This window comes from Heterocephalus glaber, unplaced genomic scaffold (assembly GCF_053883595.1).
Source record: "Heterocephalus glaber isolate CG9 unplaced genomic scaffold, H.glaber_assembly_v1.0 deba00001452, whole genome shotgun sequence".
In the NCBI taxonomy this organism is placed as follows: Eukaryota; Metazoa; Chordata; class Mammalia; order Rodentia; family Bathyergidae; genus Heterocephalus; species Heterocephalus glaber.
The window spans coordinates 19,780,812-19,808,743 of NW_028258302.1; the positions used below are offsets into that span (position 1 = coordinate 19,780,812).

Here is a 27,932-nt window from a genome sequence, read left to right on the forward strand (position 1 = left end):
GTCAGTGACTGACACGTAGAACCACTGAGTCTCAGACTGACTCCTGCCTTTATAAAATCTTAGAGAATTTGGACACCCTGGAATCTTTGGAGATGAAGAGGCCTTTGGAAATGAAGAGGTACCCCTTACATCCTCCCACTTAGAAAGGAACCCCTTCTTTCGTTCATGACCCTTTAAAAGAAGCCAAGAAAAATACTTCTTCATTTTCTTTTCTTTTCTTTTTTTTTTTGGTACCAGGGATCAAACTTGGGTCCTTGCGTTTGCACAGCAGGCACGAAACCACTGAGCTAAATCCCAAGCCCCCTCTTCATTTTCAGTGACTTCACAGATCTCTCGGCATCCAGCATGCTGAGTTGAGCCCAGCTGCTTGACTCCCTTGTGGCAGGAGCTCACTGTCCCCAGTGGAGCCCATGCCAGTGCTGGGCAGCTCAGATGGGTGTCAGTGCTCTTTCTTCCGAGAGCCAGTGGCCTGAGCCTCAGGGCCACCGCCATGCCCTTGGCCCCATGGCCTTCCTTTCAGGAGCCCAGAGTGGAGACCATGTCTCCTCAGGCCCGCCTTTCCTAGGCTGTGCATCGCTCCTGCTGCCTTTTGCCTTCATCCTCTGTCTAGCCTGGCTGTTGCCAGCCCTGAAGCCACAGCCCCTGTTGCTGTCCCTCCCTGTCCACCCCTTGGGTGGATGGGGGCTCCCCTCTGCCAGGAAGCTTTCCTGTAGCTTTGAGAGACCAGAGGAAAATCCCCTCCAGGCAGGGCTGGTCCTGGGGCTGCCACTCTTGCTGTGTGGCTTTGGGAAGCGGGTCCCCATCTCGTTGTGCACAGCACTGCCTGCCCATCCTCAGCCATGAAGAATGGGCTCTTGTGCTCAGAGGTCCTGGGCTGAGCTCTTGCTCACCCTACACCCTGCTGATGCCCAGGCTCTGGGTGGTACATGGGGAGATCTGATGTGCAGTTAGCTAGATTGGAGTTCAGATACCCACCCTACCTTTCCCTCGCTTGCTGTGTGCCTTACACAATCTCCTTTTCCTCTCTGAGCCTCAGATTGTCCATAACCATGGAAACAGGATTGCTTAGAATGAAATGAGTTCAGTGTGGGCCTTGGGAAATGTTCAGTGCATCTTGAGAGAAAAGACTCATTCATCTAAGAGTGACTCTGTAGTGGTGGAGTGTTAGGCCCCACGCAGCTGGTTAAGGAGGGTCTTTCCAAACATCTCAGACCCAGGCAAGCCTTTCCTGAGCTCAGCGTCTTTCCCAAATAGTTGTTCATTTGTTCAGCAAATTAATTCAACAAGCATTAGTGGGGGCAGCTCTGAGGGCCAAGGCTGTGTGGGCATGGGGTGGGATGGTAGAGAAGGTCACCCCCTCGTGGAGTCCTCATTCTAGAGGGCGAGCTGGAGAGAGGATGTTCTCTGGCGGTGACAAGTGCTGATTGGGGACATAGGAGGGGTGCTCAGAAGGGCATCCTCCTCCATGCCTAGTAACCTGGGAGGCTTCTTGGAGGAGGTGGTCCAGTGGGGGCAAGTGACATTGAGAGAGAGAGAGCAAGAGATCCAGTGCAGGAGAAAGCTCCAGGATGGGATCGGAGCAGCAGGTCAGCGGCTTGGCTGGGGAAGGGGAGCTCAGCCGGCAGGCAGGCAGGCAGGTGAAGGCAGCAGACAAGGTCCCGCCCCTGCCCCCTGCTGTCCTCCCCCTTCCAGGACAGGTTGCATGACACTGAGCCAGTCAGAGTTCCTGGAGCATTGGCCCTGCCATCAGCAGTTGGGCAACTTTTCTGGGCCTCAGTTTCCACGCCTGCAAGATGAGGATAATACATGTGCCACCTTGAGGACTGATGTGGGGGTTAAATGAAACAATGTGTGTCAAGACCTAAAACCAGGGCCTAACACAGAGCAAGTGCCCCATGGATGCCAGCTTTTGTGGCTTTGCCCTTGTCATCACTGTCGTCCTTTTGCTGCATCTGCAGAGGGTGGGTGAGACTGCAGGTGGCGAGACTCCTGTGTGGAGCATGCGTCCCACTGTGGCGCTGGGCACTGGGTGGAGAGCACAGGCTCCAGAGCCTGGCAGGCCTTGTGCCAAGTTCTGGTCCTCACCTTGCTGGCCTTGGTTTCTTCCGTTGTGCAGTGGGTACATGAGAAGCCCCTACTGCATGTCGGGGGAGCACCAAGGAGGAGGAGCTTTGAAAGGGCCACCACAGGCCACCACTGCAGCTTTTTCAGACTGAGGATTGCAGGAGGGGAGAAGGTGGGGCCCAGGTGACCTGGAAATAAACTCTTCCCAGTGGGCTCTGACACACTGTGATGTGCTGTGTTCCTAGTTAGGCTAGATCAATTGGCCTGGTCGTGCTGTTTGTCATGTGGCTTTGGGCTAGAGACTTAACCTTTCTGAACCTTGGTTTCCATGCATGCAAAGAAAGGTAATATTCACCTCATAGGATTCTTTCAAGGTGTCCACTAGACATTTGTTCATTCAGCAAATACTTACAAATTCCAGTCATATGCCAGGTATTCATCTGTGAAGGGGGGAGACTGAAGGGGACCTGGTGGGCATGGCCCCTGCCTGGGGCAGGCCCCCTTCCAGTGGGGGAGACAGGTGTAAACTGAGCCCACAGGGGTGGGTGATTGTGGAGGGGAAGGGGAGTGAGTGCCAGGTGGTGTGAAGGGCCTGCCTTTGCTGAGGCCTGAGTAGGAGGGACCTGGAGGTGGGCACAGTGGCTGGGCAGAGGGCAGAGCATGTGAGGGATCTGAGGGAGGGGTCTGGACCATGTGGGCCTGTGGGCAGCATCAGGAAGCTGGCTGTGCAGGCAGAAGCTGGCCCTCATGAGCTGGGGGAGCCACAGGGTTGGGTCCCACTGCAGGCAGAGCCAGGCGGTCCATCTGGAGCCCAGCTGGCTTTCTCGGCTTCCCAGAGGGTGCTGTGGTCTGGCACAAAGTCCCTGGGCTTGTACTAGGGGGAGCACAGGGTAAGAGGGCCGGGAAGGGTAAGGCCTGCCCTCCTCCAACCCCTGCCAGCCTTGGGCACTGGGCCCTGGAATGCCTCAGCTATTCCCAGCCCACCTGTCCACGAGGCCAGAGGTCTGAGATGACCCCTTACACATGCATACACACACATGCATGCCCATGCGTGCACACACGCATTTCCTGCTCACACTCACAGGCTTGGTGCTGTGCAGACAGCTCCATCCTGAGCATAGACTTGCACACATGTGTTCATTTATGAACCAGATCAGAATTGAGCCTTGACTACAAGCAGACCTAGTCCTGACCGGAAGCCCCATTTCTAGAGTTAGAGACTGATCGTGGTCTAATAATCACACCACAAAATGTGCAAACCAAGCTGATAGGTCCGTGCTGGCTTCTGGGAAAGCTGATGTGAGTGTGGGTTCTCCCAGTGTGGGGAGGGGGCTCCGGAAAGACTGGAGACAGAAGTAGCATGTGAGGTGTTTTGGGGCAGGTGGGGAAGGTGTGACCCATGCTCTCAGTGTATGCAAAGGCCTGAAGGTGAGGGAGCAGATGGGGAGGGAGCCAGTAGGCCATGGATGAGGTGGGAGAGTTGGGCAGGGTGGGGTAGACACACAGGGCCTCATGGGCCACGTGAGGCCCCCTACCTTTGCCCTGCACGCAGTGGGAAGACATCAGGTAGGCGGGTGGCGTGATCAGATCCAAACACACGGGCGCACAAGCCCACACACAAGCCCCCACACACCCAGACACGATTGCTTTTGCTCCCACATCCACTTCCGTTCTACCAGGCCTCCCTGAACATCCTCCCACGAGTCACACCCCCTGTTGCACTGCCAGGCAGAGCTGCTGCTGGAACCGGGAGCTGACTCCAACAGGTGGCAGTTGCCCACCGTGCTGCCTGGTGTTTCTGAAGCTGGCCCAGCCCTGGGCCTGACACTCCATACACTGGCCTGGGGGCACACAACCCAGCTCACATGTGCAGTCACAGCCTCCTTGCTGAGTGCCTGGAGGCAGTTGGTGCTGTCATGTGCGCTCACTGAATTCTCCCAGCAGCCTCCAGGGAGGAATTAGCACCACCATTTTACAGTGGAGGAAACTGAGGCTCAGATGTGGAAGAAACTTGCCCCGGGGCACACATCTAGAGCTTGACACTGTCAGGACTCGGGGTCGGGACTTCTGGGTGTGTTCACTGGCCCATGAGGTACACCCATCCCACATCTGTCCAGGCTGTCATGGAGACAGTGTCTGTGCCTGTGACAAGTGACCTTTGAGGCCAGATTCTTCTGAAACAGGTTGATCTGGTTGAAAGTTATTTAGAGCTTCGGGGAAGGGGCTGGCCCGGGCTACCTGCCTGTGACCCTGGGGCCTTGAGGGTAGAGGTAGGGGTGGGGCCGGTCGTCTACCAGCCTAGGGCAGGAAGCTGGAGCCTGCGTTTGCACTCACAAATGAGGTGCACAGCCTTGTTCCCCACAGGTGAGCCTCAGGTGGCCTGACTCCCATGACTGCTGAGGTCCAAGGACACAGCCCTGTGCCCCCTGCCTGTGCCATTCTGTCCTGCCTGCCCTCTTCCCTGCCCCACAGAGCAGGCTGACTACTGTAGGCGAAAGCGTGGGGACTCAGGTCAGCCAGAGCTGGCGTTGTCACTGCTGCCTAGAGGAGTTGGTCAGGCTGTTTGGGCTCCTTTGGTGTCAGCTTTTCTCCCCTGGAATCAGGGGTGAATAATCCATCCCTGTCAAGGTAAAGGAGTCAGTAACCAGCTGAGTCATTGTTTTTGTTTTTATTGGGGAGATATATATGTGTGTGTATATATACACATATATATATATATATATATATATAATTTATTTATTTATTTATTTTTTAAGAGACAGGGTCTTTCTGTGTTTCCCAGTCTGGTCTTCACCTCCTTTGGTCAAATGATCCTTCTGCCTCAGCTTCCCCAGTAGCTGGGAATACAGGTGTGTGCCACTGTGCCTGGTTTTGAGGGTTTTGTTGTTGCAGTACTGCGGATTGAACCCAGGAAGAGCCAAACACTATCCCTAGACATTTTTTATTTTTTATTTTTTATTTTGAGACAGGGTCTCATGAAGTTGCCCCGGCTGTGCTTAAACTCATGATCCTCCTGCCTCAGGCTTCTGAGTAGCTGGAATTACAGATGTGTGCCACCATACCAGGATTTAAGGTGTTTTGTTTTGTTTTATGGTACTGAGAATTGAACCCAGAGCCTTCATACTGAGGTGTATCCCCAGCCCTTTAAAAAAAAATTTTTTTGAGACAAGGTCTCTCAGTAAGTTGCCCAGGTTGGGCTACAACTCTATCCTCTTGCATCAGCCTCCCAAATAGCTGGGAGTAGAGACATGTGCTTTCCTGCCCAGCTGCTTCAGGGTTTTTATCTTGTGTGTGTGTGTGTTTGTTTGTTTGTTGAGACAGGGTCTTGCTCTACAGTTCAGGCTGGCCCTGAACATAGTGGCCCTCCTCACTATGTAGTCCAGGCTGGCCTTGAACTTATGACAGTCCTCCTGCCTCAGCCTCCTGAGTGCTGGGATTGCAGGCATGAGGCACCACGCCCAGCTACTACCATCTCACTTTGCAGATGAGAAAGCCAAGGCTCAGAGAAGGGAACAACTTGGAGGAGACCAAGGTCCCTCCACAGGGAAAAGTTCTTCTCCGGGACTGTTTCTATCCAGGCCTTGGTGGACCCAGTTCCCAGTTCCTGTCCCCCCTTTCACCCTCTGTAGGATGCTGGAGCTGACCTTCATGTCATCTGGTCTGAGACCAGATTTCCAGCGGAGAAACTGAGGCTTGGAGAGGTTATGATGACTGAATCCTGTGTAGATGTGACTTAGAGGCAGTGCCGGGACTTCTTATTGTATTTAATTATCCCCCTCTCCAGGAGTTTGGCTTTGGTTACCCAGCAGCAAGGACTTGTGCTCACCAGCCTGACCCAGAGCCCTGGAGAAGGCAGTCCCAGCTTTGGCCCCAAAAGGGGCTGGTGCAGAGTGGGAGGGATGGATTAAACAAGGCCTCAGCACTGGAGGCCTCAGTCCTGGGTGGGTATCACTGGGGCTCTGCTTTGAGGGGAGCAGGCCTGGGTCACCCCACTCTGAGGCTGACACCCAGCACCATTGTCTGGCCCTGAGTGGGCATCAAGACACAATGTCTTGGGGCGGGGGATTTAGCTTAGTGGTTCTTGCCACCTGCCTGGCAAGCGCAAGGTCCTGAGTTCGATCCCCGGTACCAAAAGAAAAGAAAACAATATCTGACTGAATGAGCAGAGGAATGGAGAGCAGGGGCATGGGTGGATGGAGTGAATACACAGCAGAGGAATGTGGCGAGCTCAGAGAAGGGAGAGTCCAGCTGTGGAGGCTGGAGGCAGGGAAGGACAGCAGGTCAGCAGCATGGGGGGTGGGCAGAATGTGCAGTGGCTGTAATGCCATGTGTGGGTGACGGGTGCTGGAAAGGGCACCCAGTGCTCCTTGCTGAATGGAGGGAGGGTGGGGGCAGCACGTGACTGCCCCATCAGTGGAGCTGACATGGCTGGAGTGTCCTGGGCCCCAGTGGGTGGGAGGTGGAGGCCAGCTGGGCTTGAGCTTTAGAGTGCAGACCCTGTCACCTGCCCTGTGTTCCCAGGGAGGCGCCGGGAAGCTTATGAACTGTGGAGTGCAGGGTGGGCTGAGCAGATGTATTACTCCAAAGTAGGAAGGGGCCCTGAGGCCGGGTCACCAAAGCTGACCCCCTCCTCCCTGCCCAGGTGTGGGGAGGAGCTGTCCACTAGAGTCCATAGGGCTGTGGGAGGGTCAGCCACCTGGGTAGGTGGGTGGCAGGCCTGGTCCCCAGGTGCTGCTCTGGGGTGGGGCCATCCTGTGACCTCCTCTCTGGGTGCCAACAGGTTGTTTGCTCAGGAGGCCACCACCTGGCCCAGCTCCGGGATCCGGGTGTCTGGGCCCTCCGCCAGCCCCACCGGCCACCTTACACTCACCCACTTTGCCCAGGTTGGAGTCCCAGGCTCCTCTTCCCCTGTCCCTGTTCGACTCTGACTTGGGGGACTATACCAGCAGCGTCCCACCTCCTGATTATTATCTTAAGGACTAAATGACATCACAGCTTCCATGTAACTAAGTTGCTCCTGTCCCTTCCCCCACCCCATCTACACAATCACTTCTATCCTGGCTGAGGTCAGCAGCAGAGCCTGGGCCTGTGTCCCTGGGGTGAGGGGCAGGTCCTAGGCCTTGCTTTGGAAACCTACTCACCTGGCTACCCCTGGCCACCTTGCCTGGTGCCTCGGCAAGAGCAGCCACAGGGAGGGCAGTGCCAGATGGTTGAGCTCAGAAAACAATGGGCCTCTGTGACCCCCCAGGACGGGCCAGTTCCAGGGCAGTGCCTGGCTTTGGTTTCAGATGAGTCCCCTCAGACCCAATGCCTGAGGCCGGTAGCTGGAGATTCCAGCCACCTCAAGTCCCGTCTCCGGGAGGAGAGAGCAGGAGTGCACCCTGTACTCCCTTCCCACCCTCTGTGTACCACCAGGGGGTGGCACCAGCTGGCCTCATGGGGACCAGGGAAACCCAAGGGACCTGGCCCTGGGCCTCCCCCTCCTGACCTCTGCTGATCAGTGCGAGGTCCTCCTGAGTCCCTCAGGCCACTGTCTTGGGATAGCCCCCCACAGGTCCTTCTTGGTCATCCGTTATTGGCTGGCTGGCCCCTTGTCTGTCCTCCAGACAGACCACCTATGTGTGCTGGGACCCAGTCCCAGTCTTTCAGCCCTGCCGGTCATAGGTCACTGCACTGGCACCAGCATTCCACCTGATTAAGTTGCATTTCAAAGCATGGATGGTTCACCGGGCAGAAAAGGAGGCAAGGGACCCCCTGTAGAGGGGACCCAGCAAAGGCTTCTCTGTTGAGCAGCATGGCACCTCTGGAGAACATGTGTAGCCTAGAGAGGCAGGGACACAGTGGCAGGGGCAGGACAGGAGCAGAGAGGCTCAAGATCTGGGCTAGGAGGGGGCCAGGCCCACCTGGGGACCTCCATCGGGTAGATAAAGGTCTAACATGGGACAGCCCAGCTCCCTGGCGCCCGGAAGGCTGGGTTCCCATGATGGTGTCAGACAGGAATCACAGCGATGGCTGCTCAGTGCCTCATAGCCACCCTGTGAAGAGGGCCCATGACCTCTCACTTCACAGATGAGAGGAAAGACAGGGCCCTCCCATTGCCCTCCAGCTGGCTCACTGGTGGGAACGCCCCAGGGAGTCATAGGTCACCCACCCTCAGCATCTCCTAGCCATATCCCCCACCATGCCTGGGTCAGGGCCTCCTGTTTTGTCAAATGTGAAGCCCCCTGAGGTTCCCTGCCCTTGTGCAGCCTGGTAGAAGCCCTGGGTTCTCATCTCTGACCTGCTCCCCTCTTGTTGGTCACCTCCAGGTAGTGGTTTAACCCTTCAAGCCTCAGTTTGCCCTACTGGGAATTGGGGATCCTAGTCCCTGGCTTATCTCTCACTCCAGTTCCCATGAGAGCCCCAGGAGAGAACAGATAAGGAGGGCTTTTGAAAAGTACAAAGAGCTGCACTCATGAAGCAGCAATTATTATTGTTACCTTGATGCAGAGATAAGGGAGGGGGAGGAGGCCCAGTGACAGTTGCCAAGAAACCTGGGAGCTGTCAGCAGCGGCTTCCGCCTGGCCCAGCCCACTCAGGAGCGGGCCCTGCCCCCATACTGCTACCTCACCCTTTCCCAGGGAAACCAGGGTGCTCTGGGAGAGAGGGGAGCTGGGCCAGCTGGCTGGTGGCTATAGGGCCACAGGGGCTGGAGGTGACCCCAGAATTTGCCTGGCACAGAGTCCAGCTTGGCTTCGGCTTTCTTTGTGACCTTGGGTGAGTCACCTCTGGCTGCTGCCAGAGGTGGGCAGGTGTCCAGACCAGATGGGGCAGGATCGCTGCCGGACTGAGGGAAGACCCTGGTGGTGGAACCTGGGGCTGTGTTAGGGAGGTCACTGGGGGCAGAGATCAAGTGACAAGTCTGAGGGCCCGAGTTGAGAGCAGCTGTGATGTGCAAAGTGAAAGGAACCCCCGGCTAAAGTCCAGCTTCAGCACCGCCCTTTCCCTGGTGTGACCTTGGGCTTGTTTAACCTCTGTGCACCTCAGTTTTCTCATCTGGATAAGAAGTCGATAAAGTCCCATCTCCAAAAGCCACTACAGTAATGGAGTAAGACGATGCCTGCATAAACTGTAGAGTGCTGGGCAGATGTGACTGTGGTCATGGTGGGGGTGGGGTGAGGGGACACCTCTGCCTGTCCTGGCGTGTGCTGGGCCTCTCCCTGCTGCTGCAAGTGGAGGAAGAAGGCAAAACATTTTAAGCTGAGCTCTGCCATAAAGTCAGGAAGGGTTTGAGGGGAAGTGGGGAGGGGACGTTCCTATGTGAATGGAATGGTAGCAACCAGGAGAGGATAGGTTGGATTAGGAAAGAGGGTAGGGATGGAGGGGTTCTGTTCATGAAGAGGGAAGGCAATGGCCAAGTGGGGGTGGTCTGCAGAGGCCAGAGGCAGAGGGGACTGTAGTAGTGGGCTAGAAGGGTGGGCCAGGGGGCTTCGGGAAGCAGAGGGAGGGAGAGGCTGAGTTCAGGCATCACTTCAAAAGTTTTATTAAGCAACTCCTGTTTACTAAGAGCCAGTGTAGTGCAGTGTTAAGGGGATGGCATCTACACTGACATGGTAGGAGTTCAAATCCTTGGACTTACTGCGTGACCATGGGCAAATTACTTAACTTCTCAGTGTCTTAGTTCCCTCCTTTGAAAATTGAGGATTTGGTGAGTGAATACAAGTAAAGCCATTAGAGCAGGGCCTGTACCTGAGGAGCACGCACAATAAGCAGCACCTGCTGACAGCGCCCTTGTGACTGGTACTCTCACCCCCTGAGCTGATGGGCTGGGAAGGCCCCATGTGGCTGGTCCACAGGGTTGGCCTTGCAGTCGACAAACCTGGATTCAGAGGCCTGCTCCCTCTTATTAACTGTGTGACCTTGGGCAAATGAATGCCCCTTTCTGAGCCTCAGTTCCCTCATGTGTAAAGCAGATGGATTCTGAGCACCACCTGCCTCATTGGGAGGCTGTGAGGATCAAGTGCAGGCACAGGGTGGGCAGTGGCTCTGGAATCACGGTCCTTCTTGTTGCCCTTCAGGGCTGGGCATGGGGTTTCCTCCTCTGTTCCCATCCTTGAGCTCTGCCCTTCCCCTGCCCTTCAGGCCTCAGCAGTGACATTTTAGGTGGCTGCCTGGCAGGGGCTGGGTGCTGCCTGGGGGGACAGGACTCCGGCCAACAGGAACTAGAGAGCCAGGAGGCTGGAGACAGGGTCCCGCATGGCCACTGGGGCCCCTGAGCCTTGAGAGGCCTCCCTGGGCCTGTGCCAGAGTGACTGGTCCTGGTAAAGGGGACCTGGGGAAGAGAGAGGCCACTGTGCACCCAGCCTGGTCAGGGTGCCACCTGCCACTCAGCAGCCAGGGCCACGTCAGGACTGCAGTGCCCCACCAAGGGCACCCAGCCTCACCCAGGGTTCACCCCTGGGACTTCTGGCCCTGGGCAGCCTCTGCTCCCCACCCACGGCACCACCCATGTTCCCTCAAGGGCCTGTGCTTTAAATTCAGGCTCTGTCCCCCACTGGTTGGGGAAGAAGCTTTGCCTCACCGAGCCTGAGTTTGTCCATCTGTGAAAATGGAGATGAATAATACCAGCCTCCTGGCATGGCAGTGACGGTGTAATATGTTTGACCTAGTTCCAGGCACACAGGTCTCAAGAGAGTCCACATGGAATTTACCTGGGCATTTCTGTGCGCCTCTCTCTGGGAACCTCAGCCCCCATCTCCAGTTTCTCCCCACGTCAATGAGTCTTGCAGTTTTCAAGAAACTGTTCAGGACACTCCTTTACTCATGGACTTTCAATGACTCCCTACTGTCAACCTTCACTCATTCATTCAACAACGATTTAATGGGATGCTAACTGGGGCAGCCAGAGTTTACTGTGAATGAATACTGAATACATATAAAGGTATTCACTGAAGTGAATGCCTACAAGCTGCCCAGTCTCTGTGAGGAATTTTTTGGAAACTGAGGCTGAGACCCGTGCTCACATTGCCAGTCAGCCTGAGGGTATCTTGTCCACCTTTACTGATGCCATGGGCTTGGAATGCCACTGCCACCAGATCCATCCTTTTGGGTCACTGTCAAGTGTAGACCCTTTGTTTAGGGTGCCAGCACCTCCAGGAGGTGGAGGAGCCCCCAGTGCCAAGCAGGTCTGTGGATGGTTCCTCTGGCTGGGGAAGTCAGAGGGGATGAGAACTCCTTTGGCGTCTTTCCTGGGCAGGTTCCTGTGGGGCGTGGCATCCCATACTGCCTGACTCAAACCTGCCACAGGCCACTGAGCATCGTCTGGAGGGTGACTCACCCTCGAGGGACCAGCCTTACTTGATGGGTGCTGGGCGGAGGTGCAGCCACGTCAGGGTGGCCCTCGGCAGCAGCGGAAGCCGGCTTGCTTGCCCAGCCCCGGGCTGCCTGGATTCTGGGAACTAAGGGGCACTTCCTCTTTTGACCCTGGGGGTGGCCTCAGGAAGCTTTCTAGGGTGCCGGGTGCTAGCTTTGCCCTCACCAGACCTCTGTCCTAGAGAGCTGTGTGGGCAGAGCTGGAGGCAGTCAGGTCCCGTGAAGATGCCAGCTCTGCCTCGGGCCAAATGTGTGACCTCTGTTAAGACCATCCAGGTCTTAAGTGGGAATTCCAGTGTGGTGAGGAGACAGTGTCCTCAGGCTGGATAGAAGGCTCTGCACAGACCTAGCACATCATGGGCCCCATGAGTGGCAGTTACTGTCATCAGTGATAGCAATAGCTCGGTAGCCCGAGGAGTCATCGTCTTGGGCACCCTGTTTGTCTAGAAGTCTCGGCCTTCTGTGGACATCCTCATGGCTAAAAGCTCATGGAGAGTGGGGAGAGACCCTGTCCACACCTCTGATCTCTGGAAAGAGGGTCGGCTTGGCAGCCCTGCTCAGGAAGCCTTTCCTCCTCCTCCTCCTCCTCCCAGGGAACCCTCCATGACATCTATTCCCCTTCACCTCAGCAATGACACTTCCCCCAAGAATTTCATACCTCCCAGCTTGGGGCTCTCTGACCTCAGACTCTTTCTCTTTCAGGAGGAGTGATGGGCAGAACCGGCACATCTCTCAGGCACTAGACCTGTCACGAGTGGACTCAGTTCCCTCCCACACTGCTTCACCCTACCCTAAGGTAAGTGGCCTCCATGCCACCCCTTCCCGTGGGCTGGGAGAGGTGGCTGGGAGATGTGCTGGGAGGTCCTGCTGGGGGCTGGACTGCTGCACCTGGGCCCTGGGTGGTCTGTGCAGTATCGGGGGACCCAGGAGAGGGGTAGGGCTTTTCTAGGAAAACAGCTGCCCGTGGACTGGCCAGGCCACCCTCTTCCATCATCGTCTTCTTCAGTGTTACCATCAGTGTCCTTCTCTGTAAGTCAGGTGTGATGACAGGAGCTGCTTCGCAGGCCATTGTGAAGACTGAATGCAAAAGTGCCAACCAGACACACTCTCTGGCCCCAGGGAAGGGTCCTATGTGTGTGGTTGCTCTCATTGTTCGCCTTGAAGTCCAGGTTTTTGTGCTGAAACTTTGGCTGCCCTCAAGGATCCCTAGCCTGGAAAATTACTAACCAATTTACACAGAATGTCACCTGCTACTAGTGGCCACTTGGATTGCCTTGGCTTTACTGCCTGCCAGCCGAGGACTCAGTGTTTTGCGAGAGGTATCACATCTCATACTGCAGCTCTGAGTGCTGTAATAGTCACTATTATTAGTCCCATTTTGCAGATGAGACAAGGTTTGGAGAGGTTCAATTACTCACCCAATGTCCTGTAGGTTGGATATGGTCAGAGTGCCCAGTTTAAAGCCAGGCATGGTGACGCACACCGGTAATCCCAACTCTCAGGAGGCTGAGGCAGGAGGATCACCATGAGTTCAAAGCCAGTCTGGGCCACACAGTGAGTTCAAGGCCAACCTGAACTGCATAGCGAGACCCTGTCTCAAACAACCAAAAAATAAATAAATGAATACAAGAGTGCCTGGCTCGTGCCTCTCTAGCACAGGGATAATAAGCACTCACCTCTAGGGTGTGCTCTGCAGTTTGTAAAACACATCCATAAACATCATGCTTCTTGGTCCTTTCATCAACCCTGTGTGGTAGGCATTCTCCAGATGAGGATTCACATGCTCAGGGAGGTAGAGGTCTGTCCAAGGTCACACAGCCAGGAAAGAGTAAAAGCAGGATCTTCTTGGCTCCTCCTGTCGGGCTCTAGCCTGGAGCAAGGGCTGGGGACCTTTTCTGGGCCAGGAGAGAGGATGTGGGACTTCCATCTGTATGAGGGTCCCAAGTGGTGGTGCTGGTGGCACCTGAATGGGGTTCCTGAGACCCTCTCTGACTTTCTCTGCTCAGGCAACACTGCAAGACTGTGCCGAGTGGGTCCTGGGGCTTGGCAGGAAGGGGTGACTTGATGGCAGCAGCTTGCCAGAGAAGCCAAGGTCATGAATGAGGCACCCAGCCTTCTCTGCCCAAGCATTCGGGGATAGTGTTCCCCTCCCAGGGCCTCAGTATTCCCATCTAGGAAGAGGCTCTTCGGCCCTTGCCCTGGGTCCTGCCTGCTCAGGCAGCCTGGGATTGGTTTTCCTGGATTGGTACTGAGCTGTCTCCCCTGAGGCTTCCTGGCCTCCCCCCAGTCTGGCAGCCTCCTGGCCAGTGCAGCCCTGTGGGCTTCACCGCCCACCCCTAGACAGCCCACCCCACTCCAGAATCAAGACCCAGGCTGTGGATCATTTTCCTTCAACAGGGAAGGAAACCAGCCTCAGAGAGATGGAACAGTTCATCTGGGGTCCCCAGCCAGTCAGCAGTGGGCTGAGGGAACCCAGGCTGGGACACATTCTCCATCTCTCCCCCAGCACCCCCAAATCTGTACATTTATGATCTTTTTTTGGGGGGGGTACCGGGGATTGAACTCCGGTCCTTGAGCTTGAGCAGCAGGTGGCAAAACCACTGAGCTAAATCCCCGGCACAGCATATTTATGAGCTTGATGGCACCAGTCTGAGGGACAAGTGACCTCCCTGTGCAGTGAGCAGATCGATGCCCTTCCCTGTCCTGTTTCCTCATCTGTAGCACAGAGCTTAGAGTTCCGCCAGCTTGCAAATGGGTGATGCTTTTAAAAATACTTTGGAATGTAGAAGGTAGAAAGCTAACCTGTTATAAGCACCATTGCATTCCCAGGGCTGGGTAGAACACCCAGAGGGAACACTCCCTTCTCTTTGAACAGACACTGAGCTATCGAGCACCCCTCCCTCTACAGGCTTCCCCCACTCAGGAATTCAGAAATCTGTACACATGCACATGCCCTGCCTACCCACACATAGTATAGGACATAGTCACAGACACAAAACACATGTTTGTGTATGCACATATGCATGAGATGTATGTGTAAAAGGCAAAAATATAAGCTGGGTGTGGTGGTGCACACATGTAACCTCAGCACTCAGGCTGAGGCAGGAGGATCGCTGTGAGTTTGAGGTCAGCCTGGGCTACATAATAATTGCAAGGCCACCCTGAACTACGTAGTGAGACCCTGTCTCAAAACCCCAAACAAAACCAAAACAAAACCCACAAAAACACACCTACCCAGGCATCCTCCTGCACACAGAATCACAATAGCTCTACAAGCACACAGCCACATCCTACATCCTGAAGGTTTCACCTCCTCCGGGGCTAGTGTGGGAATGATGTTCCTCTGGCTGCATTTCGATGAGTGCCCGGAAGTGTGCAGGCCTGGAAGTGGCTCTGTAAATCAATATTTGCTGCTGTTAATTATTAAAACCAAAGCTGCTACTCTGTGTCTGGAACTCACATCTCCAGAGTTCCCACCAGCTCTCCAGACCCAAACCTGACCCAGGGCCAGGTGTGGAAAGAGAGGGGGAAGGAAAGCACAGTGCCTTTCTTCCAGGAGCCCCTGGCCCTAGGGATGCAGGATGGAGTACGGCTGCCAGCACCTCTTCTGGGAAGATGCAGAGAGGTCTGGCGCTGAGCTGTGAGGTGGCCGTGCCCTACCCGTGTGTGAAGTAGCAGGGGTTGACTTGGCCAGAGCTCAGGAGGCATTGCCACTCTCTCAATATGTCTGGAGGAGGGGGCGGCTAAACCTGGCCAAGACACACCAGGGTCAGCAGGAAGGGGCTGCAGAGGCCTTATATTTTACAGATGGGGAAACCAAGATCCAGAGAGGGGGCAGAGACTCACTTGTACCGATCAGCAGGTTGTAGCAAGGCCAGAGCTAGAACACGTGCCCTGAAATCTGCTTCAGCCCCTTCTTCCCTACCATGGGGCCCTGGCAGCCTTCACCACCTCACCCCCCAGGCAGTCTCCCTGGGGTTGGTGGCAGTCAGGGCATGGGGAATGCAGGGTACAGGCCAGCCCCTGTCAGGCACTGGAGTGGGGAAGGGGAGGAAGGAGAGAAGAGGCTCAGAAGTGTAGCTCCAGGCTCTTTCCTGGATTCCCGTTTTCCTAGCTGTCTAGGGCAAGCCATTTCACTTCTTGGAATCAGTCTTCTCATCTGTATAATGGGGATAACATCTGTACTTCTTGGGTTGTAACATGATGAGACATGCGAAGGGGCCCAGCATTAAGTGTTGAAGAAGTCCTGTCTCCAAGGTAACCCCTCTTCTTCCTGGCCGGCCCCACAGCCTATCCCAAAAACCTCATCTTTGAGGTCCCGAGGCAGGGCATGCAGAGTCTAGGAGGACACAGAAGGCGAGGTACTCCGGGGAGCCCGAGGAGTCTAAAGCTCCCAGTACACCGGCCCGAATACGCAGGCGCAAGGTCGAGGCCCGCAGCGGGCCGGCCGCCCGGGGGCGGGGCTTCAGTGTCCCCGCCCCAGCCCCGCGGCCCCGCCCCCCGCGCCACCCGTACCTGGCGCCCCGCCCCCTCGCCCGAGCCCAGCCGCCACCGGGGGAGCCCGGAGCCAGGAGCGCGGAGCTCGGCGCTGCCGGGCCCTGGCCGGGGCGCGCGCGGGCCAGAGCGGGCCGGGCCAGCTGAAGCGCCGCCGGGGCGGGGGCCGGGCCGGGCCGGGCTCAGGATGGCGCAGCCGCGGCCCCCATCGCTCCCCGGCCGTCCGCGGAGGGGCTCGCTGCCCGCGGGGGGCAGCTGGCAGGTGAGGACCCGTCCGGGGCGGCCTGGCCGAGGGGACCCCGGAGCCGGGCAGCCCGACTTTGCGAGCGCGGCAGGCAGCGCCCAAGCCAGGGCGGGTGTGTTGGCCTCTGGGTTGACACCGGGCGGCGGCCGCAGGGTGCACCCGCCCGGGGGTCCGGGCCTTGGGCTCTTTCAGCAGCTGTCCACGGAACCGACAGGCGGCTGCGACTCTGGGCTACAGTGGCACCATGTGTGTGTGCCGCCATTGGGACCACTTTCTGCCTCCTTGTCCTGTCGGCTGAGTGCCACACTGTAACTTTGTGGTGGTGCTGCCCGAGGTGTGGGGATCCCCTCATCTGGGCCACATCACTCCCAGCCTCCTTTTGCCATGTGTCTGGTCGTCTGCTGCTGGCTGTGAAGCTGTATTGTGGGTGTTACTTGTTGCTGTGTGTACGCTCTGGGTGACAGTACCGTGTGTCAGTGTTTATGTGGCTGTGATTCCTGGTGCAGCAAGGGATCGTGTTTTGTTCTGGCTGTTTGGTCACCTAAGTGGAGTGTCCCTGCTACTGTGGCTCATAGGAGGAGCAAGTTGGAGGCTGTCCCCTCACCCCAGCAGATGCCAGTGTCGCTGTCACACTGTGTCAGGTTGACATGTGTGTTTGTCTCCCTGGACTACAGGTGTGTGTCTGCAGTGTCTCCTGTAACTGCCAAATGGTATTGTCTCTTCCAAACTCACAGGTATTAAATGTGGCCAGATGTGACCATGATGGACCTTCCAGGGTGGGTCTTATTCTGTGGACAGGCCTCAGAGTGTGCACATAAGGAGGCATTTGTGTCTCGTGACCTTCACTAGGGCTGTGTGTTTATATGTGTGTGTGGTGGTTTGTACGCAGGTGAAGGTGACATATTGGCCTGTGAGGATTGACGACTCCTATGTTGGCCTTTTCTTAAAATTTGTCATATTGTGAGAGTGTTTGTTGTGGCTGTTACACAGTGTGTGTGTGTGTGTGTGTGTGTGTGTGTGTGACCCTGATAGAGAAAGGGGGTTTGTAGCTGTGTGTGGGGGGGGCTCTGTGTTTGTTTTGCTGAACACCTGCCTGTCCATGGGAGTGTGTGGCCGTGTGTTTCAGAGAGGAGAGTGGTTTTGTGGTGTTTGTGTAACATTGTGTACGGACCTGCACAGGTGTAGGTGGGTGTTTATGTTTATGTGTCTTTTGTGGGTGAGTGGGTGTGCTGTTGTATAACTCAGGACACCAACATTTATATTTGTTGGTGTGTAGCTCTAAGAATCATAATGCATGAACCCCATGGATTTGTGTGTGTGTTTCTTAATACTTAAAATGTATGTATGGTACAGTGAGACTGTTTAAATATTAGTATGCAAGCCTCTGTGTGTCAGCAGGAGAGGGGGTCTGTGTACGCACACGTGTGTGTTTCCTAGTGCACAATCGCCTAGCACATGTCTGTGAGCTCAGGCAGTGCCCCCACTGGGCAGCAGGAACCGCCTGAATTGAGCCTTGGAAGGGCTGGGGGAGGGGCATCATCCTGGAGACTCTGGGGGCTTCCCAGGCCCAGCCCCCAGCCCCGCCAGCCACCAGCCAGCAGGGATGCCGCCTTCCAGGAAGGCTTGTAGGGAGTTGGCGCTGGAGAGGCCCATGCTGCCAGGCAGCTGGCAGATGCTGGATTAACCCTGTATGAGTCCTGGCCAGCTTCAGGACAGGCCGTCTCCAGTGTGAGACCCTGTGTGTGGACTCATGAATGTGTGTGGGGCCAGTGGGCATCCCTCTCACCCAAATAGCCCCCTGCCTGGGGGAGGGTGGGTTGCCTGAGCAGAGGCCTGTGGCCAGGCTAACTGGCTGGTTTCCAGGGGAGAGAGGTGGAACCACAGATTCTTGACTTGTCCTGGCTGGGCTTATCTCTAGAGTTGGGACCAGGGGCTCACCTTCAGGGTCTGTGTGCTGATCCAGGCACTGCCGACCCAGTAGTGCACTGGGGAGATCCAGCTCTCCTCAGGGCAGCAGACTCCTCCCTTCAGGGAGGGGTGGGCTGCCTGGGACCCAGGACCCGGGCTGTGGGCTCATGTTACTTGGCAGCAGGTCCAAGTATGGCCTCTGTTGCCCAGAACCCAGTCCCATACTGCACCTTTATACTCCCCTTGCTCCCTGGTACCTTGATGGCTGATCTAGGCTGGGTGCAGATCCCTCCAGCTGGGCACGGTCAGCTGGGCCACCTCAGGACTGACCTCAATCTCCCCACCTCTGTTGCAGAACACAGATCTGTTTGCGATGATTGAAAAGATGCAGGTGAGGAGGGCTAGAGAAAGAAGTCTTTTCTGGGGAGCCACAGAGCTAGCTGGGCTGGAGGTGGGGGCCCTCTCAATCCTCCTAGCCCCACACCTCTCTGAGGACAGGCTGGGAGCCTTCAATACACCATGCCAGGAGAAGAGAGTGGCAGCTTGCTATTTACAGTCCTCTGTCTGGGTTGGGGTCGAGGAGGGGACTGGTAGTTCCTGCCTCTTCTCTGACCTGGAGACCCATGCAGGCACCCGCTCCCATCCTTGTGTAGGTCCCAGCAGAGCTGTGGTCACCTCCTCAACTCACTCCCATCCCCGCACATGTCCCTACCCAGTGAGAGGCATCACAGGCTCTGCAGGACCCCCTTGCAGAATGGAGGCAGGGAGAGATGCCAGGCACCCAGAGGCTGTGCTGAGAGTGGGGGAGGTATTCATGAGCCAGGCAGCCTGGGGTGCACCCTTGCCCCACACCTCACCCCTGGTCCTCTCCCCACCCCAGTCCTGCTCTCACAGGCCCTTGTCTGTCTGTTGCATGGGTGTGTGTCTGTGGGCAGGGGGTGTACCAGGGGTGGGAGTCTTGCAGAAACCTCAGGGGCTTTCCCTGATGTCAGCTCTCCCTCCCAAGCCCTGCTCTTGCTCCCCCCTTCCTCCTTCTCTCTCAACCTTTCATGCCCCCATCCCCCTCTTGCATATCTGCATTGGCGCAGTAGCCCCCTCCCCACATGCCTTGCGCAAGCAGGCATGCACACCACACCTGCCCCCACTCTCAGCAGCATGTGCGTCCCACACAGAGCCCCCAGCCCCTCCCCGATGCTGAGGGCCAGGACAGCGGTGCTCCAGAGAGGCCTGAGGAATGAGCCCTGCAGCGGCCTGCCCCGGGAGCATTCCTACATCAGCCATTCCCACATCAGCGGGCCCTCCTTGGGCTTTCCCTTCTGCACAGCAGGGGTGCAAGGCTCTCTGGGGAGCGTGCCTGGCAGCAGGCCTGGGAGGGTGTAACAGTGTGCTGCTTTCTCTTTCAGGGAAGCAGGATGGATGAACAACGATGTTCCTTCCCACCACCCCTCAAAGTAGGTGGACCAGGCTTGGCTGCTGGAGCAGACTCCATGCTGGGGGGTGGGGTCTGGGAAGTGACACAGCTGCCCCTTCTGAAGTCTTCCTGTGGCCTGTATGAGCAGGGTGTCTAGGTCCAGGTCCCAGGAGCTCTCAGATAGGGAGAGTCTCCCGCCATACCTGGGCCTCAGGCCAGCTTCTCCCTGCCTGCACCACCATACTCTCGTCCCTTGCTCCAGGTCCCTCTTCTCAAAGGCAAAGCCCTTGTCCCTCAGGCATTTTCCCTGGGACCTGTGCCCTCAGTGGGAAGGCTCATACCAGGACCTTGCAGTGAATGGGTTCCTGCTCTGGAAGCTCCTGTCTGGGGCCAGGGGTGTACACAACTCCCCAAGATGGGTATGTGATTCCTGGTGATTCAGGACCCCAGCAGACTAGCAGTTGGTCCAGAGAGGGGTGTCAGTGAGCCTCCTTTCTCCAGGCAGAGAACACTCCCAGAGAGCACAGCCAGTTTAGCCTGCCCCTGCCCAGCCTTGTCGGGGGCACTCCAAGGCAATCCCCCACTTCATGTAGAAATTGGGGGATGAGGCCATGGTCCTATCTCTATTCCCATCCCCCAGGACTGGAGCTGAACAGTGTGTGCTGGGGAGCCTAGTAGGTGTGGAGGGTGAGGTCCCCACCCGAGCTGTGCCTCTGCCTGCTTGTATTTTGCAGACGGAGGAAGACTACATTCCTTACCCGAGCGTCCACGAGGTACCCAGCTGGACCCTGAGCCTACCCTTCCCTCTGTCCTAGGGAGGTCCTCATGCAGGCTATCTGGACACCCAGGTCCTCCTTCCTCCCAGAAGCCTGACTGCAGGCTTTGCCTTGAGGGCTGGAAGCTCAGTTTTCAGGCTAATACTTCAGAGCCTGCTGGAATCCTTAGGCCTTCTGAGCCAAATGTCAACCTCCTGGGCCAGGCGACGCCCCCAGCTCTCCCGTCTGCCCCCCCCACCACCATCTGTTGAGGCTGAGGCAAGGGGATCAGTGTGTCTGGGTCTGGGGGAAAGGGCTGTAGCAGGTACCCCCCTGGAGGGAGGTAAATGTGAACCTTTGGGACAACATGGTGCCAGGTTGTCCTGTGGTACCACTTAGCCGTGGAGGAAGCGCCCCAGGTCTGAGTTGGAGGATGTCCTGGGGTCCCTAGTGGGGTGCTGTGTGGAGTGGCTTTCAGCAAGCCCCCCTTTAGGTCCTAGGGCGAGAAGGCCCCTTCCCCCTCATCCTGCTGCCCCAGTTTGGGGGCTACTGGATTGAAGGCACCAACCATGAAATCACCAGCATTCCTGAGACAGAGCCACTGCAGTCGCCCACGACCAAGGTGAAGCTTGAGTGCAACCCCACAGCCCGCATCTACCGGAAGCACTTTCTTGGCAAGGTGGGTGGCTGGCTGCGGGGGCTGGGAGGTCACAGTGCAGCCTCCTGGGAGACAGAAGAATCCTTGGGCAGGACTGAGGGACAGTCCCAGAACCCCAAGTCTCACTTTGGGGATCATGCATGTAGATTGGCTCATTCACTCATTCATTCAACAAACATTTATTGCAAAGGCAGTAGGATGCCATAGTGGTTAACTGCAGAGACTACCAGTTTGAGTCCTGGCTTAGCCACCCACCACATGAGATATCAGGCAAGTTGCTTCAGTGTGCCTCAGTTTCCAATTCTGAAGAAATGGAGATAATGACACCCTTTCTGAGGTTGCTGCAGGGTTCTCATGAGACCATACTTGGAAGATGTTTGGAATAGCATCTGCATCAGGGTAGTTGCTTATCAGGATGAGCAAATAATGAGCTCCAGCTGTTTGCCTGGCCCTTGACTAGGTAGCAAGTATACACAGCAGCAAACACAATGGACCCAGGCCAGGCTTTGGGCAGCTTGAGGTGGGGGCTGGGAGGATACAGGCATGTGATTTCTTGACCTGGATTGATGTAACCACCAGCCCTGAGGCAGGAGCCCTGCCTAGTAAAACTCCCAGGATCATCACCCAAGGGTATTCATAAGAATTAATGTGGGAGCCGGAGAGGAGATTCCATGCCAGGTGCTGTCTGTGTCATTGACAACCAAAATGGGGGAGTATAGCATGAGTTTGGGAGCCTCATGGCCTAGGTGTGAATCTAGGCTGTTCCTTCCAGTGACTGATATCCTAGGCAGGTTATTTAACCTTGAGCCTGCTTCCTTGTCTGTCAAACTGGGGGCTGTCAAAGTACGCATAAAGCATGTAGAACCACATCTGGCACATAGTAAAAACACAGTTAGCCATAGCTGTTATTCCATCCTCATAATCCCTCTGTGACAGCAAGATCACCCTGCTTTCACAGAAGAGGAAACTGAAGCTCAGAGCAGTGAAGTGCGTCAGTCAAGGTCACAGTTACTGAGCCTGGACTTGAACCAGCTCTGGCTGACGTTCCATTAAAACATGCTTTGGGAGGGCCGGGGATTTAGCTCAGTGGTTTCACTGCCTGCTGCGCAAGTGCAAGGACCTGAGTTCGATCCCCGGTACCAAAAAAAAAAAATGCTTTGGGCCTGGGTGTGATGGCACATGTCTGTAAACCTAGTACTCAGGTGGTTGAGACAGGAGGCATTTGATGCCAGCCTGGGCTACACAGTGAGTTCAGGATCAGCTTGGACTACACGGCAAGACCCTGTCTCAAAAAACAAAAACAAAGAAAACATGCTCTGGGAGGATTGGGCTGTGTGTGTGTGTGTGTGGTGTGTGTGTGTATTGGGAGGATAGGTTGGCTCCTTGTGGGGCTGGGAAGCCATGACCTCAGTCTGGGGCCTGGCCTAACCCTGGGAAGTACTAATGCTAACCACTGGGGTTGGGGGACACATTGTGATGAGGACTAACCCAGCAGGTCCAGGTTCAGGAGCCATTGCCTGGGGACAAGCACAAGCATGACCTGAGATTCCATCTCCTCACTGAGCCCTATCAGTGAGGAGAGACCTGTGTCCCAGGCACCCATTGTCCAAAGGCCCACTGGGTCTGGCACATGGTGGACTCCCAGGAACCATGTAAGCCCAGCACATAGTTGGCACACAGAAAAGTTTGCTACGGAGTGACAGTGACAGATGAAGGTGGTAGGCCTTGAGCATGGCAGGATTTGAGGAGGTACAGGTTGAGAGTTCAGAGGAGACATGATGACCAGGGTCAGCCTAGCAGACAGAGGAGAGCGGGCCCCTGTGGCTGACAGAGAGCAGGGCCATTTCAATAGCCTCCTAGGGAGGCTATTGGCTCTGTTCTGGCAGGAGGAGGAGGCGAGAGTGACTTTGGGGATTGACATCCTGGTTCCTGAGCCCATGTCCCACTGTGTCCTTTGGGATCCTCTGGGCTTGGGAGGAGGGTTCAGGGAAACTCTCCAGCTCTGGGACTTCTTGCTAAATGCTTGCCACTCCTCTGTAGGCAGTGCCAAGCATTTGGGGGTTTCTTCCACTATGTGCCCAGGCAGGTCTGAGGAACTCTCTGCCCCAGGTCCACTCAGAGAACCCCTGAGCTGTTGATTTGTGGGCACATCCTCTGGCTCCCACCTCTTCTTCTGGCGGGCCTCTGAGCACAGGTGTTCCTGTTTAAGCAGGATTTTTTTCCAGGATGATTCCTGGGATGGGCGTGGGTGAAGAGCCAGCTCCACTCCCAGGACTGGGGCCAGCAGAGGGAGCTCAGGACCTGGCTAGAGTGGCTTCTCCTTGCATTTCAGCCCTTGGCTTTGGGACTTGCCTGGCTGGAGGTGCCAGGCCTGGGCTCCCATCTAGGGGTGCTGTCCTTGCCACAGCCACACTGTAGGCCTTGTAGAGTGCCTCTTCTGGCCCCTGGGCCCTCTTCTCCAGGTGAAGCAGGAGGGCGGGAACCTGTCTAGTCAGCACCTTGTGTACTACTAGATGTTTCACTTCCTCTTTCTCACGAGCCTTGGCATCAGGGGCCACAGCTTGGGCAATCATCTGGTCGGCTCACGGTCTGTCTCTGCCTGTCTCTCTCCTAAGTACTGGGGCTTCAACCCAGAGCCTCACACATGTTACATGGCCTTTTCCTACTGAGCACCTACTGTGTGTCACATCTGAGGGGGCAGAGGCTAGGAGACAGCTCTGCAGGTATACATGTGGCCCTGACTTTGATGAGGAGGAGAGAGCCAAGGCTACTACAAGACACTTACTGAACACTGCATTGGTGCCAGGCACTTTACCTTTTTCAGTCTCTGCCACCATCGAGGTAGGTGTCCTCACTCCCATTTCATAGACTAGGAAAGTGAGGCACAGGGAGGTAAGGTTCCCTTCCCAAGCTGCCCTGCTGAGAAGTGGTGGATCTACCTGATGCAGAGCCTGCTGTTAGCCAGGACACTTGCTGCTGGCAAAGATCTAGGGGTGAGCTGGCTTTCTGGTTTCCAGAAACCCCATGCTCAGCCTCACCCTCCTCCCTGCCACACCACACAGGAGCATTTCAATTACTACTCACTGGACACTGCTCTCGGCCACCTGGTCTTCTCACTCAAGTATGATGTCATCGGGGATCAAGAGCACCTGCGGCTGCTGCTCAGGTGAGGGTAGTGTCAGGGGGACCTCAGGACAGCAGGGAGTGCTGAGGTCTAAAATCTGAGTGTCCACCTCATTCTATCTACTCTCCTGACCGAGGCCTGAGGAGTCAGGATTTGCCTGAGGTCACTCAGCCAGTTATTGCCTGTGCCAGCCCTGGTGCCCATTGTCACCTTTGGCCCTCCCTGTGCTTTGCCCCCTCTGGTCTTTTTGTGGAAGGACCCTTTTCCTTTCTACTGCCCAACCCCTCACCGTATGGCTTTCTACTCCCAGGACCAAGTGCCGGACCTACCATGATGTCATCCCCATCTCCTGCCTCACTGAGTTCCCCAACGTGGTTCAGATGGCAAAGGTGAGGTTTCAGGTCCTACCAGCTTCCTGTGTTGGGCACCCTAGGGGGCTGTGGCCTGGGCTGCAGCTTGGCCCCAGCAATCCTCATCTACAGCCACAAGCCTGTACCCTGTATGTCACAGCCTGTCTCTGTGGCCCTGCCTGCTACTTGTTCCCACTGTGTGTGCATGCCCTGGGCACCTGTCCCCACCTCGGTCCTTTGACACTCTTTATGGCACTTCAGACCCAGGGGACCCCAGTTCTCTGAGCCCCGTTCTGAGCAACAGCCTCTGCTGTTCCCAGCACATCCTGTCCTCTTTTCTCCTGCTGTCCCCGGACTTAGTCATTGAGGCCAGGAGGCCTCTCCCCTCCCCTTGCCCCCCTCATCCCCTCCATGGTCTCCTCCCACAGCTGGTGTGTGAAGATGTCAATGTGGATCGATTCTACCCTGTTCTCTACCCCAAGGTATAACTGGGTCTGGGCCCTGCTCATTGAGGGCGGTTGGGTAACTGGAAGGCTGAGCACATATTGGGCTCTTGCTGTATGCTGGGTACTTTCCCTTAGTCTCTCATTTGATCCTCACAATAACCCTGCCAAATCCACAGTCTGCAGAAGAGGAAGCACAGAGAGGTTCTACAGATGCACAGCAGATAAGGAGGCCTGCATTTATACCCAGGGGTGTCTTTCTCTCAGACAGGCCTCATCAGGTCTGGAAATTGAACTCTGCCTGGGGATCCTCCCAAGGGCAGCTATACTCCAGACCTTCGCTGGGTCATGTCTCTTTCCACTGGCTTTGCCTTCTCTCCTTAGAGGGGACCTGGGAAAAAAGCATGAGATGAACACCTCCATAAATGCCACACTTCCAGCTCTGGTGCTGCCTCCTGGCTCCAGACAGAGGCAGTGTGGGAATAGTGGCAGGGGCTTCTGTCTCCAACCAGCCAAGGGAGAGGTGTTCCCAAATGACATCTAAGCCCATGTGGCCCTGGCTGAATTGTGGAGTAGAGTGAAGTTCCTGAGGGGTGTTTGGGACCAGAAAAGGTGTTCTGAAGGAAGAGTCCTTCAGATGTCAGGCCCCACCTCTTGGTCACAGAGGGGAAACTGAGGCCCTGGGGACCCTGGGGCAGGTTCCTGGAGGCCTGCTCAAGGTTCCTCAGTAAGTTGGTGGGACTTGGCTGGTCTACTGTGAAATGGGTTTGCCGAATAGTGAGCTGGGTGTTAGACTGGAGTCGGGGTGGCCTCAGCCCTGGCAGGCCAGGGGCTCAGGGCCCGCTCAGGGATCCAGCAGGTCTGGGTTGTGTCCCAACCTTGCAGACACTTGCAAGCGGGTGACCTGAGGCAGGTTGCTGAAGCTCTCTGAATCCAAGGTGCAGAGGGGACAACAGAGTATCTCCCCATCCCCACTGGGCTTGCTCAGAGGGTCGAGAATGATCCGTACAGTGCTGGGCACACGAGGAGAACTCAGTGAACGGCAACATCCAATGCAGTGTTCCTGTAACCTGTGCTGTCCCACAGGCTTCCCGGCTCATCGTCACCTTTGATGAACATGTTATCAGCAATAACTTCAAGTTTGGAGTCATTTATCAGAAGCTTGGGCAGGTGTGCTCCTCCCCACCCTACTTCCACCCCACCTCGCCCTCTGCCTGGCACTTCAGACCTTCACAGGGTAGAGTGCCTGCCAGGGCACTGTTTCCCAGGAGCCCTGGGGCCCAACAGCCTCTGCTGTTCCCAGCACAGCCCATCCTCCTTTCCGCTGCTGTGCCCAGGACTTGGCCATTGCAGGCACAGAGGGGCTGCTCAGGAGCTGCAGCTCATGACCGTGACCGTACCCCTGTGTGATCCCCAGACCTCTGAGGAAGAGCTCTTCAGTACCAATGAGGAAAGCCCTGCCTTTGTGGAGTTTCTTGAATTTCTGGGCCAGAAGGTCAAACTGCAAGACTTCAAGGGGTAAGTCTTAGAGTGGAAGAGCAGAGCTAGTCTGACCCATGGCCTTGGTCGGGGAGGGACAGAGCCCCGTCCTGGCCCCACAGAGGCCTGGCTGGGGCTGGAGACTGAGCTGTGGCCCGGGGGGACTGGGGGCAGGTTCCGAGGAGGCCTGGACGTGACCCACGGGCAGACGGGGACCGAGTCTGTGTACTGCAACTTCCGCAACAAGGAGATCATGTTTCACGTGTCCACCAAGCTGCCCTACACAGAAGGGGATGCCCAGCAGGTAGCTTGGGCACCCATCCACCCACTTCCCACTGTCCACCTGTGCCCCCCCCCCCGCCTGCCCAGTGTTCATCATGCCAGGCTCAGTGCCAGGCCCTGGGATGCAGGCACAGAAATGACTCAGTCCCTCCAGATGTGGGTCCTGTGTGGGGCAGGGGAGACAGGATGCTGCAGTGCCAGGGAAGCCTCCACTTCCACATCTGTGAAATGGGGAGAGTAGTGCTTACCTGGTAGATGAGCATAAAGGAGGGGACATATACTAAGTGACCTGAATCAGATCTGGGAGACAGCAAGAGCCCAGAAAAGCTGAGCTAGTGCTTTCGTGGGGAGCAAGGAGTATTAAGAGGGTCACGTGGGGGGACTGAGACTTGGCAGACGTGGGAGTCAAGAAATGTTCAATGTAAAGTGACTTGGGCTGCAAAGGAGCTGGAAGAAGAGGGCAGAGAGAACAGCTTCTGCAAAGGCCTCAAATTAGGAGGTGCACCAGGAAATGACTGAAAAACCGGGCACCGTGTCCTGAGCTTCCTGTAAGGCTTTCTGCTCTCCCTGCTGATAATGTGAGAAAAGTGGAAGTCCTTGTTTCTTATTTTTAGTGGCTTTTTCTTTTCTTTTCATAAGATCTCCTTTCATTTTAGCAACATGAGTATGTACAGAGTAGAGTTTGTGTGTTCAGTGAAGGGTCATGTTTGGGGGAATCTTGATAGGAGAAGGGCTGAAAGGTAGGGCCTAGAAACTGGGAGACCTCGGTTTGAGTACCCAAGATCACTGTATGCAATCACTTCTTGTTGGCTTTGATTTTCCCTTCTGTCACAGTTGCCAAGAAAACTAAAATAATTCTAAGTTTTTACCACATTTTTTGGGAGGGCTGCAAATTCTTAGATGTGTGCTCTGCCCCACGCCCTAAGCCCTCCCATACCCTCTGGACATCCCTTCCCCACCGCGGCCAGGCTGTGAAGGCCTTTGGGTGGCCCTGTGCTCAGTTGCAGCGGAAGAGGCACATCGGGAATGACATCGTCGCGGTGGTTTTCCAGGATGAGAACACGCCCTTTGTGCCTGACATGATTGCATCCAACTTCCTGCACGCCTATGTGGTGGTGCAGGCCGAGGGAGGCGGACCCGATGGGCCCTTCTACAAGGTGGGTGATTGCAGAGAGCCTTTTGGGGGCCAGCAGGACCTCAGGCATGGCGCTGCCTCACTGGCAGGCCTCTGTGGGCCTTAATTCTTCCCACTTAAGTGGGGGGGCTATGGAGGAGTAGGGTGAGGATGAACTCCTGTCATGCCCTCTTGCTCCCCAGAGTTTACCCCTCAAAGAGGATGGTTACTCTCCTCCACTTCTGCATCTGGTGT

The 27,932-nt window shown here is 56.1% G+C and overlaps 1 protein-coding gene across 33 annotated transcripts in view; it reads left to right on the forward strand.

Annotated features, from left to right (window-relative positions):
• The window catches only part of Rap1gap (RAP1 GTPase activating protein), a 61,400-nt gene that overhangs the window by 21,352 nt on the left and 12,116 nt on the right, over positions 1–27,932 (forward strand). For 14 of the 33 annotated variants that reach the window (XR_015452811.1, XR_015452809.1, XR_015452810.1 and 11 more), the window contains 12 exons: positions 12,118–12,211; positions 18,417–18,452; positions 19,465–19,512; positions 20,207–20,245; positions 20,721–20,906; positions 23,948–24,051; positions 24,320–24,398; positions 24,788–24,841; positions 25,889–25,972; positions 26,220–26,320; positions 26,456–26,585; positions 27,565–27,720. Coding sequence is in view for 28 of the 33 variants with exons in the window: in XM_087215644.1 (XP_087071770.1) it covers positions 12,118–12,211; positions 18,417–18,452; positions 19,465–19,512; positions 20,207–20,245; positions 20,721–20,906; positions 23,948–24,051; positions 24,320–24,398; positions 24,788–24,841; positions 25,889–25,972; positions 26,220–26,320; positions 26,456–26,585; positions 27,565–27,720 (1,111 nt within the window). In the remaining 5 variants the exon portion in view is untranslated. Of the gene's footprint in view, positions 1–12,117; positions 12,212–16,049; positions 16,172–18,416; positions 18,453–19,464; positions 19,513–20,206; positions 20,246–20,720; positions 20,907–23,947; positions 24,052–24,319; positions 24,399–24,787; positions 24,842–25,888; positions 25,973–26,219; positions 26,321–26,455; positions 26,586–27,564; positions 27,721–27,932 lie in introns of those variants that run through there. The other 19 variants (XM_087215636.1, XM_087215638.1, XM_021263010.2 and 16 more) reach the window with 11 other exon arrangements.